The following is a 12269-nucleotide window of genomic DNA, read 5'->3' as shown; positions in this document are numbered from 1 at the left end:
TTGCATGGGGTGCTGGAGGGAAAACCCCCAGGACAAGGGAGAGGCTCCCCAGAGAGTTCCAAGGAGCCTTACTGACAGGCCAAGTCAAGCCATCCACCCTGCCTCACAGGGGCTGACCTTCTGGTTCTGGCTTCGGGATCCAAAATGAGACCACGGGGCACAGCCACAGTCCCCAGGCTGGAGAGGAGCGAGGGGAACAGAGGGAAAAGGAAAAGCACAGAAAGACAGGAGGCAAAAGACCCCACCCACCATCACTGACTCCCCCTCTTCAGAGTGAGCCGTCTTTAGATGTTACAGAGTGAAAATAACTACCCTCTCTATGACTTAGGAATCTCTGCTCTGTTTTACCCGCAGTGTCTCATTTAAGCGTCACAAACCCCCTTAGGAAGTGAGTGTGAGTAACATTTGCATTTTCCACATAAAGAAACTGTGGCTCCAGCCGAAACTGGTATGGCTCAGTGGATAGAGTGTCGGTCTGTGGACTGAAGGGTTCCAGGTTCAAGTCCGGTCAAGGGCATGTATATTGGTTGGGGGCACATCCCTAGTGGAAGGTGTGCAGGAGGCAGCTGGTCGATGTTTCTCTCCCATCAATGTTTCTAACTATCCCTTTCCCTTCTTCTCTGTAAAAAATCAATAAAATATATTTGAAAAAAGAAACTGTGGCTCCAAGAGGAATATTTCCCAGGAGAGGGCCCAGCTAGGAAGTGGCCAAGCCAGGGGGCAGTCCAAACACCGAGCCAAGGGGCGGGGCTTCGCAGAGTGGGTGCCAGCCCAGCCTGGCTGAGTGACCTTGACCCAGAGAACTGGCCTTGGAAGGGAGACTGCACACCCTGCCAGTTAATCTAAGGAGAGCTGTTCCGCTATGGCGGGGTGGGGTCACGGGTAGGGGTGGGCAGCTGGGCATGGAGACCATTGAGGCTGGTGGGGAAGGGCAGATGGGTGGCGGGGATGTGTACCAGATGGAATAGAGAGATCATAAGCAGCCTCTTGTGGGCTCTAAGCGAAGGTTAACCAACTGTATCGTCACAGCCACCACGAGTCAGAGGCTCACTCTGGGCCAAGCCCCGTGTGAAGGGCCGGGCGCGTCATTTCATCCAACCGCAATCCCGGTACAGCTCCCCCAGCAGGTGCTGCCATCATCCCCACTTCACAGGGGGCAACACGGAGGCTTGGCACGGTTAAGAGACCTGCCCAAGCCCCGTGGCTAACATGGCAGAGCTGAGACCGGGACCCAGGCCCATGCCATTCCAAAGCCTCCCCTGTGATCCAGGGAGCCAAATGCAACCACAACCCTCCCCGGGTCCTGCCAGTGCCAACAACCGGTCCACACGCAGCCACGGAAAGATAACACCTTGAGGCCACGTGGCGCCCGTAAGGCTTCTACGTCCATCATTTGCTGAACCCCAGATGTGGTCCCAAGTCCAGACACTTCTAACTGGGCCCCACGGCACCATCTAGAGGCTCCCGAGATACTCTGTGTGTCCTAATCAGCATGGCCGTTCCCCCGGAAAAGCTCGATTTCGGCCAGTTTCCTGTCCGTGGGCTGGAGCAGGTCACAGACCAGCTCTCTAAGAACAAGAGGCCCTGGCCTTGGCCGTGGCCCATGGCTTGATAAGGATGAAGTGGAACTCACACACTAACCAAGACTCATCCAGCCCTCACTCTATCCCGGGCATGTTTCTGAGAGCTTTACATAAATTAATTCGTAAATGAATCCACTTTATTCTTCCAATACCTCTACGTGGTCAGTATACTGTTGCCACCCCCATGTCACTGGTGAAGCACAGAGAAGTGGAGTAACTGGCCCAAGGTCACTCAGCCAGGGAGATGCCAACCCAGAGTCAGCTGCAGGCTCTCTGGGGTTCAAACCCCGGACGACCACACCCCAGCGCCTGCTATTGAGGGAGAAGACCCCTGGGGTCTGAGGGTTTTGAGGGATGGAACCCTGGGGACAGAGGGGCAGCTCTGGTGCCTTTCGGGGGGCCCCTGGGGCTCTGGCAGGAGGCCAATGGGACGGGGCGCCCGCAGGGCCAGGCCCGGCAAAGGATACACGTCTCGATGTTGGCTCCCACGATGTAACCGGTGACGTCGAAGTTGATGCGGATGAACTTGCCCTGCCGGACAGGAAAACACAGGAAGTGGTCAGCCCCCCGGCCTCAGCCCCTCGCCCGTTCCTGCAGGCCAGTGGGCAGGGGCATGGCAGGGAGCACTGGGGGGCAGGGAGGGACCCCACAGCCTCTGAGTCTCACAGGGAACTGGTTGGAAGGAACCACCATCTCTGAGCTGTGAAGACCCCGGGCCTACGGAGCCACAGAACTCACAAAGCACGTTCACAAGTCCACGTCCCTCGGCTCTAGACATGCCCTTCAGTCCGTCATAGCTACCCCCGTTTGAAAGGTGGGAAAACGGAGGCCGAGAGAGGTAGAGCCGTGAGGAGGAGGCATGCTTTGCCACCTTCACTGGTTGGAGGGCTCCCTCCCCGCTGCCCACCCAGAAGAGTGCCAGGTCCTCCACGGTGAGTCGGGCCCAAGCTCATCTAGTGGCAAAACAGCCTCCTCTGCTGAAACCAGTTTGGCTCAGTGGCTGGAGCTTTGGCCTGCGGACTGAAAGGTCCCAGGTTCGATTCCGTTCAAGGGCATGTATCTTGGTTGCAGGCACATCCCCAGTAGGGGGTGTGCAAGAGGCAGCTGATCGATGATTCTCTCGCCTCGATGTTTCAAACTCTCTATCCCTCTCTCTTCCTCTCTGTAAAAAATCAATAAAATATACAATAAAATAAAATAAAATTAAAAAAATAGCCTCCTCTGCAGGGCAGGTGAGCGCGGACAGGGGCTCCGGCAGCCACGCCGTCCGACCAGGCCTGCACAGGAGGCTGTGTGGACAGGTCTGGGCCAGGCCCCCGGCCCTGGGGCTCCTCAAATCTCTTCACAGGGAAAACGTGCCCAACCCACCTATCTCCGCCTCAGCCGAACCCCCAAACCATCCCTCAGCCCCAGGCCTTTCCCTCCTTTCCAATAGCTGACCAAGGACCGCATCCTTTCCGCCCACCACCATGCATGTGGAGGGAGGCGTTCCCCGGAGTGGACACAGCCCCCTGGGCTTGCTCCGGGTCTCGGCAAAACCCTCCCTCTCCCCATCAGGAAGTAGGACAGGAGAAGGACTGAGAGGACCAAAGTCATTGCAGCTGAAACCAGAGAACCTGCCGAAACCGGTTTGGCTCAGTGGATAGAGCATTGGCCTGCGGACTGAAAGGTCCCAGGTTTGATTCCGGTCAAGGGCATGTACATTGGTTGGGGGCACATCCCAGTGGGGCGTGTGCAAGAGGCAGCTGATCGATGATTCTCTCTCATCGCGATGTTTCTAACTCTCTATCCCTCTCTCTTCCTCTCTGTAAAAAATCAATAAATTAAAGAAGAAGAAGAAGAAGAAGAAGAAGAAGAAGAAGAAGAAGAAGAAGAAGAAGAAGAAGAAGAAGGAGAAGAAGAAACCAGAGATCCTGCTGATCCTGGTCCCCCACCCCCACCCCACTCCCTTCCTTCCTGGAAAGCATGGGCACGGGTGAGCGAGGACATGGTCCACGTTAACTTTGAACTTGCCCTTCCTCACGATTCCTAGAAACTAACTTGACCCTGGTGTGCAACACGCAAATGCGGTGCTTCTCAGTGGAGGCAGCACATCTGCCACGAGGGCTGTGGAAATCTGGGGACGTGGCTGATTGGGGGTGTCACAGGACGGGGGAAGGGTCACTCCTTTTAGCAGACAGGGGACAAGGCTGCTGAGCATCCTGCAACCACCGGGAGGACCCCAGCCACTCAGCACTGCCCACGCATCCCCTGTGACTTTCAAATGTTCCATCGGACAGTCACGGAAGCGAAAAGCCTGCTTGTCATGAGCTGGCCTGGAACCTGACCTTGCTTCAGACAAACACACAAGCATTTTAAATGTTGTTCCAATAGAAGAATGTCACCTCCAGGTGACATTCTGGAGCAAACCGTGCTTTGGTTCAGAGTTTTCCCGAGAGCGTTTGGGAAAATCCCGTCCCAGGCACCAGCCCCCAGACAACCGCCCGCTGTAGGTCTGCGTTTGCAGCTTCTGGGGCCCCGGATCTTGGATGTAAACGCAGGTGAGTCTGCCCACCGTGTCTGCTCAGGTCAGCTGGCCTGAGCAGGGACAGGCTGAAACGCACAGTTAGGAAGTGTTTTATTTCTCCCGGTGGTAAAGGCACCATGCCGATTTGTTTTCATCTGATGTGGTCGTACATTACCTGCCACTCTAATCTGGGGGAAGGAAAGGGGGCACTGCATAGTTATTTATTATAAAAAGTGGGTCTCGAGGCTGGCGGGGCTGGGGACTGCCGGGTGAGTATAGAGGGCACAGGGGTGCTGGGCAGAGCAGCGCCAGGGGACAGAGCACAGATTCCCTCCAGGAGATTTTCCCAGGGTCCCCTCCCAGGCGAGTGGCAGCTCAGAGGGGCACCTGCAAATCAGCAGAGGCCCCCAGTCATGGGACACCCCAATCAGCACTCCCCCAGATTTCCAAAATCCTCAACTTTTCCTCAGAATTCCCACTCCAGCGTATCTTTCTGATTCTAAGCCACTCCTTAGTTTGGGCAACAGAATTTGTCTAGGTGTCAGCAACCACCCACTTCAGGGTTCTCCTGTCCCATTGGGCTCAGGTGGAAAGGAGAGGCCTTAAAGCCTGGGGGGGGGGAGGGGAAGGCTGTGGGAAGGTGGCACCTCCTGCCTTGCTGACTGTTGGCTCCCCCACTAGACCCCAAGCTTCACGAAGGCTATGACCACTGTTCACCGTGATCCTGGTTCAGTGCCTGATATACAGTAGGTGCTTAACAAAAATGAACTGAGCAAATAAAAAAAAAAAAACCCACCACATTTAACAATGGTATTCATAAAAATACCTACCAGAATGACTGCATGCAGTAGGTGCTTATTAAACGTTTATGAAGCATGTATGTGCCTGGTACCTAGTCGGTAATCAATTCACGTTTTGCCAAATAAATGAATGAATATTGGATGCAAGTGTCCAGCACACACCAGGTGCTCATAAATGTTTATTGAATCAATTATGAATGTCCAATGCCTAGCAGGGTGCGTCAAACACAAAAGATTCTCCCTATTTGTTGAGTGAGTACTGAAGGAAGGAAGGAAGGAAGGAAGGAAGGAAGGAAGGAAGGAAGGAAGGAAGGAAGGAAGGAAAGAAGGAGCAGCAGGGGCCCCGGCAGGGTTGGAAGGTCACGACAGAACTGAAAACACAGAGCAAGATGTGGCCTGTGCCTCTGTACCTTCCTTCCCGGCTCAGCTGTAAACACCTACTCTGCTTTCTCAGGCAAGCGATGGCTCCACAAAGGAACCTGAGCCTTTTTCTGAAACCCGCGCGGCTTTGCTACTTACGAATCGCGAGGAGTTGTCGTTCTTCACCGTTTTGGCGTTGCCAAAAGCCTCCAGGATCGGGTTTGCTTGCAGAAGCTGCTTTTCCAGCTCCCCCTAGAATTCATTCAGAGCTAGTTACTGCAGAGAGAGAGCCGGGCACGGACAGCTCTACCCGGCACAGCTGCTGTCCCAGAACTCAGCGCTGACCCCACAGGCTCGCTCCCTCCCGCCTGCCACCCTGTCTGAGCGCCCAACACCAACATCCCCATTTACTGGAGGGTTTCGGAAGAGCCAGAGCCGACTGGCTGAGCGGGCGGCCGGGACCTGTTCCCTAGCGGCCTGCTCATTCTTGCCGGTCAGAACTCGGCACCACCCCACCCGGGGATGTCATACACATCCCAGTGTGGGCGCACCACGGAGCTGAGCCGCCTGCTCCACGCACACGGCCGTGCTGCTGCTGTTTCTGTTTTAACAAAAGCAACCATCTTCACGTGAAACCCCTGTGGATGGTTTTAGTGCGATTTTTTTGTAAGCTGCAATGTCCCCTTTGGTGGGACAGTTTCTGGAATGTGCAAAACCCACCGGAACGCTTCTACCCGCCCGCGGAACAAAGCCTCCAAGCAGGTTCCTGAGCTCCATTCAGCAGGTTAAACGCAGCGGAGGCTGGACCAGCGCGCCGGCCCTCGGAGGGGCTCTGTGCACAGGGCAAGCCCGAGGTTAACCGCGGCAGCGAAGGGCCACGAGGGAAGTGATGTCGGGAAGCGAGGAGCTGCGCCTTGCCTAGCCCCAAACCGCAGCGGCAGCAGCCTGGCCCGGAGGCCTCCCTGTCCAAGCTCTTGTCCAGGTCTCACTGGGGGGGGGTGGGTGCTGAGGGGTCTCTCCTGGTTCTGCTGATGTCCCTGTCCTTTTTATTTTTATTTTTTTTCCAGGGCAGCAGGGCTGGGCTAAAAAGAAGTTCTGGGGAAGGGATGGAGTGCCAGCGTTCTGCTGCTCCTCTGCACACCAGGGCTGCTGTCCCTACAGGGACTGGACAGGAAGCTGCTGTGTGTGTGTGTGTGTGTGTGTGTGTGTGTGTGTGTGTGTCCATCTGCCCTCCTCCCCTGCAGCTCCGGAAGGAGAGCGAACCACGGGGTCATCTCTGGGAAAACCCAGCCTCTCGTGGAATTAGGGCCCTGGAGTCGGGGCGTGTGGAAATGTACGATGAGAGCGATGGGCTCCCCTTGGCTAGTGGGGAGGTCTAAAGGGGTCCCTTTGTCCGCATAAACTTGGGGTCCCTATGTCCCACAAAAAAGGCCTTTTCTAGAATGGGAAGTCCAGCTGGTGGGGCCAAAAGGTCCTTCTTAGGAGAGCCCTAAACATGGGATCTGGCCCACACCCCTCATGTTATGGATGAGACTATGGCCCAGAGAATGTGAGCATCTTGGATAAGGTCACACAGGAGCAGGCCCCAACTAGACTCCTGCCTCTCCTGAGCCATCTGTGACACTGCTGCCCAGGGTCTCTTCCAGGCTGAACCCCAAATGCCAGCCCCCCCCAAGCTCCGCGTTAGACATGAGTTTACACACGCAGAGGTCCGAGCAAGACCCGGGTATGTGTCGCATAGCTGGGGCCTTACCCTGCCACCAAAGCTAGTGCACCGCAACCTCTGAGACCCCCATCTCGGGGGCCTTCGGTCAAGCACCCGGCATGCAAGGAGAGGGACACACTGCACACACATGCACGAAGACACACCAGTGCCGGGGGGCGGGGCTCGGGGAGTAGGGTGATGGCAGGGAGGAGGCATGCCACAGCGGTGCCATTACCAACTGTCAGTCAAGCCAGGGAAGCTTTAGGGCCGGGTAATCCTAAAGCCTTCAACCAGACGGCATCGAGGTCTCCAGGCCGGTCCAGGCCGGAGCACCGGTGGTGGGCACGATGGTGGGGAGGGTGGGGGATTCACTCTGAGCCGGGGAAACCCATTCCAGGCTAGAGGACGACCCTGGGGGTCCCAGTGGGAGTCCTGTGGGTGGCCACCGCACCCCCAGCCCCACGCTGGCATCGGACGCCTGCAGGACGGAATTTGGGTGCGTCTGCTGGTTTGGGTTGTGAACCTCGGGGGCCTCGCCAGTTCTACCATCAGCTACGGGGCTCAGTGGGTGCAACAGGACCATGCAGATCTAAATTCACTCCGTGCCTCCCGTACACACCAGGAAAACACTCCCAGTTACTCACGTAGGCAAGAGATGGGCCTTGCTGCGGTTGAACAATACAGTATGAAACAAGCGTCAGTGTCATTTCCATCACTCGTACATCAGGGCTGGAGACATCTGATTTCAACCCCCGCCCCCGGCAGCCGGTGCTCCCCCAGATAACCAGGACAGCAGCAGCTCCTCTGTGGTTCTGTCCCTTTCCCTCAGGTTTGCTCACTCCCAGGTCTAAGGTCTCAGTGACCCAGACATTTCAAAGGTTTGGGTAACCGCAGCGGCTGTGGTGTGATCTTTGAGACAGTATGGGATGAGGGACTGTCTGAGCCGTGTTTGCAGGTGCAGAGGAAGAAGTGCCTGGCGCCCAGCGGGCACTGGATAAAGATCTAGCGTTATTATGAAAAGAACTAGAGGCCTGGTGCATGAAAATGTGTGCACTGGCAGAGGGTGTCCTTCAGCCTGGCCTGCGCCCTCTCGCAGCCCAGGAGCCCTTGGGGGATGTCTAACTGCCACAGAGGCAGGAGAAGCTCCCGCCACCGCTGCCACTGTGCTTGCAGCCATCAGCCTGGCTTGTGGCTGAGCAGCCCTCCCTCTGAGGGAGCACACTGACCACCAGGGGGCAGCTCCTACATTGAGCGTCTGCCCTCTGGTGGTCAGTACGTGTCATAGCGACAGGTTGTTCTGTCGTAAGGGTCAATTTGCATATTACCCTTTTATTTTATAGGATTATTCTTTCTTATATTTACTGTTATAGGGGAGGGAAAGGCAGTGGAAGCAGCGGTTAACTGGCCTGCAAACCTTTCGGCTCTCTCTCCCTACACGGGATGCTAGGGACGGCTCCGGGCCTCAGGCGTTGCGCATTTGTTTGCGGGAGGAAGGTTCCTGAAGCTAAAACTGGTGTCCTCCCAGATCGCTGCGGGCATCCAGGCTGGCTGGTCTCTGTGGCCGCTCCAAGGCCGCCCCTGAGTGCCACCCTCAGCCTCCCTGCTGCCATCTCTCCCGCGGGGAAGTCCTTCGTGCCGCCCCACAGCGGTCCCTTCCTCTGGACCGGAGAGGCAGGGCTCAGACAGAGGAGGAAGAGAAGGATGGGCCGAGGAAGGGATCACTCTAAAACCCGCTTTTCTCCCAATCTCTAATCCACTGTGTCACTGTGGGTCATTTGTGGGAGTTTTCGATGCCTCTCTCTCTCTTTCCCTGGTGTCTGCAAGCTCAGGGACTAGAATGACAGCATCTCTCGGACTTATCGCCGGAGCACGTTCTGCAACCCCATGGCACACGGCAGAGGCTGCCACTGGCATTGGACCGAAGCTCACATACCGAGTGACACCATATTCCCATCCCCTAGGTCCCCCATCCGAGACACGTGGAGGAACGACAGGGGGGCCACGCTCCAGGGAGTTCGCAGATTCATATAAAGCAAGCATGTCAACTCGAAGGCTAACACGGGCCAAATAAACGAGGCTTGCAGCCCGCGGGCCGAGAGTTTGACATGTTTGATATAAAGCAATGGTTCCGCCCTAGCCGTTTTGGCTCAGTGGATAGAGCGTCGGCCTGTGGACTCAAGGGTCCCAGGTTCAATTCCAGTCAAGGGTATGTGCCTTGGTTGCAATGTGCAGGAGGCAGCTGATTGATGTTTCTCTCTCATCTATGTTTCTGACTATCCCTCTCCCTTCCTCTTTGTAAAAAATCAATAAAATATATATATTTAAAGTAAAATAAACCAATGGTTCCCATTTGGGGGGACTGCCTCCCAGAAGACACCTGGTCATGCGTGGAGACAGGTTTGGGGGTCCTAACTGGGGGGAGAGTCGCTACCAGCATCTGGTGGATGGAGGCCAGGGATGCTGCTAGCACCCTACAGGGCACAAGACGGCCTCACAACAGAAATTATCTGGTGCAGAGTGACAACTGGGCCACCATGGAGACGCCCTGACAGAGAGAAAGCAAGACGCCTCCCTGTGCTGGGGAGAGGGCTCCTCTCATTTCACAGACAGGCCCCTCCGGTGATGGTACTGGCTGAGGCAAGGCCTTGCTCAGATTCGGACGCACCCCTCAGGTGGAAAATGACCCCCCTGAGAGCTGTCAGGGGAGGAGGCAGTGTAACATGGACCCAGTGCTCTCAGCGCAGAGTCCGGCCCTCTGCAAAGGCACAGAGCTGACTGACTGGGAGCTGCCACTCACCGTGATGCTTGTGTCCTTCTTGCCCTTGTGGGAGGAGGCCACCACGGCCAGGTACTGGATGACTTTCTTGGTGTTCTCCGTTTTTCCGGCTCCAGACTCGCCTCTGAAAAGACACGGGAGCCGTGACCCACCGCGGGTGCCTTCTGCAGCCCCGTGCTGTCCGCCAAACGGGGAAACCGAGGCTCTCGACAAATGGGGAAGTGACTTGCCCAAGGTCACACACCGCTGGCAGAGCACGGGCTAGGCCTCGAACCCTGGGCCATTATCCCCATCCACTCCTCCCACTACGAGGATGCAAGAAGGAATTCAGATGAAGAGCGTAAAAGAGAAAACCTTAGTTTTCCTATCAAGGTCTACACTTAGTCTATTTAAAAAAAAAAATTCCAAATAAACCTAAGCCAAAACCAGTTTGGCTCAGTGGATAGAGCATCAGTCTGCAGACTGAAAAGTCCCAGGTTCGATTCTGGTCAAGGGCACGTACCTTGGTTGCGGGCACATCCCCAATAGGGATTGTGTAGGAGGCAGCTGATGGATGTTTCTCTCTCATTGATGTTTTTCTCTATCCCTCTCCCTTCCTCTCGGTAAAAAATCAATAAAATATATATTTTTTAAAATAGACTATATTATTTAGAGCAGTTTTAGATGCAAGGCAAAATCAAATGAAAAGTACACAGAGTTCCCACAGCCCTCTGCGTCCCCATCTGCACAGCCTCCCAAGTATCAACCTCCCACCAGAGGGGCACCTTTGCATAATTGATGAACCCACACTGACCCATCATTATTATCCAAAGCCCATAGTTTTTACATTAGGGCTCATGCAGAATAGTGTCACTACAAATTACCTACTTTTAAGTATCAGTAACTTTGGTAGAGATGGAAAATTTAGGCAAGAGTCAACTTTCCAGAAGGGACGCAAGTATCTCTCAGGGTATCAGGATCTAAGGTAAAAGCTTTAGAAGCTTCCAGGAAAAAATAGGACCGGTTATGCCATCCGCCATTGAGCAAAGTGTAAGCCCCTTTGTCCTCTGAAGAACCCCACTCGGATCGCCTATCCACGGATAAACCTGGTTGAAGTAATTCATGCTAAGGTGTAAATGACTGATAAGTTTAGATCAGGAGGGCGCTGTCTAATCAAGAGTACTCCTAAAATATGAGGGTGGCCGAAACCGGTTTGGCTCAGTGGATAGAGCGTCGGCCTGCGGACTGAAGGGTCCCAAGTTAGATTCTGGTCAAGGGCATATACCTTGGTTGCGGACACATCCCCAGTGGGGAGTGTGCAGGAGGCGACTGATTGATGTCTCTCTCTCATCGATGTTTCTAGCTCTTTATCCCTCTCCCTTCCTCTCTATAAAAAAAATCAATAAAATATATTTAAAAATAATAATAATAAAATAAAATATGAGGGTTTTCTTTTCTTTCTTTTCTTTCTTTCTTTTTTTTTTTTTACCTAGATGGCCTTCTTGACCACCAGAGAGCATCACAGCGGGACTGTTTCATGCAAGAGTTCCAGACCCTGCCCCTGCCTCCCACCATCCCCAGTGAGAGGGAAGGACAGGGCCTCCACCCAAGCTTCCTCCTTCTCCTCCTCTCCTCGCATTCCCTCGCTTGTTTTTTGTGTTTCGTTCCTTTGCCCAGACGCCCTCGTTTCCTGAGCTCTTCTGACGTGCGGGACACAGTTTCCGTTTTTTAAGTCTGGAGAAGAGCGTGTCCGCCCCAAGGTCGGCCCAAGGTTCCCCGCGCTGAACCCGTGCCACCAGTGCTCGCACAGGCCCTGCTCTTCTTCCTAATTAGGAAATAAAAAATTAATTTGCTCTGCCAAGGGCCCATTAATAACTTCGCTCGAGGTTAAAAAAAGAAGAGGAACAGAGAAACATGTGCCTTTAATTGCTGGACCCAATCCTGCAGGCCCCACGGCCCCGAAACCGAGTGTCTAGTTGCCGGGAACAAAGAAACGTCTCACGCCAGCGTCAGCACTGTCCCCTCTCCCTTCCCAACGGACTTTATTCCCAGCGGCCACATTATCCATTCCACAGGGCCTTCCATTTTGTAAAATGGGAATGAGAGGTAAAACTCCGTCCAAACAAACAAAAAAGTTTTTTCTCTCTTAATTTTAAGGAGAGAATAGAGTTTGAAGGGGGAGCAGAAGCCCTGTGCTGTCTCACATGCATTCCCCCTTTACCTCCACCTGCCAGTCGGAAGACAGGACACATCACCTCCACGTTGTTACGGAAGAGGAATGCCAGCCCAGAGTGGGTCAGCAACTTGCCCTAGGCCACACAGCAAGGTCAGGGCCCAGTCAGAACGGGAAGTCAGGGCTCCGGTTCCAAGGCACTCAGGACTCTCTCTACCACATCCTAAGGAGTTATTCCGTGACACAGGCCCAACCCTTTAGGAACTTGCTTTCCAGGACAAGTGGAAGGAAGTCACGGGACACGGAAAAAGACAGAGCAAAGCCCTGGGCCCGCATCATCAAAGCGTTAGTCATACATTCTGGGTGTTTGCACTTGCCTTAAAAGGC

At 54.6% G+C, this 12269-nt stretch overlaps 1 protein-coding gene across 3 annotated transcripts in view; it reads right to left on the bottom strand.

Annotated features, from left to right (window-relative positions):
• Positions 1–12269, bottom strand: part of MYH11 (myosin heavy chain 11) — a 120085-nt gene that overhangs the window by 49525 nt on the left and 58291 nt on the right. For 2 of the 3 annotated variants that reach the window (XM_084881095.1, XM_084881093.1), the window contains exons 5-8: positions 9752–9854; positions 7599–7619; positions 5409–5501; positions 2051–2114 (exon numbers count right to left, since the gene is read on the bottom strand). In XM_084881095.1, coding sequence (XP_084737221.1) covers positions 2051–2114; positions 5409–5501; positions 7599–7619; positions 9752–9854 — 281 coding nt within the window. The remainder of the gene's footprint in view (positions 1–2050; positions 2115–5408; positions 5502–7598; positions 7620–9751; positions 9855–12269) is intronic. The other variant, XM_084881094.1, reaches the window with a different exon arrangement.

This window comes from Pipistrellus hanaki (genome assembly GCF_964339955.1).
Source record: "Pipistrellus hanaki genome assembly, chromosome: 4".
NCBI lineage: Eukaryota > Metazoa > Chordata > Mammalia > Chiroptera > Vespertilionidae > Pipistrellus > Pipistrellus hanaki.
This window is presented reverse-complemented; position numbering and strand designations above follow the sequence as displayed.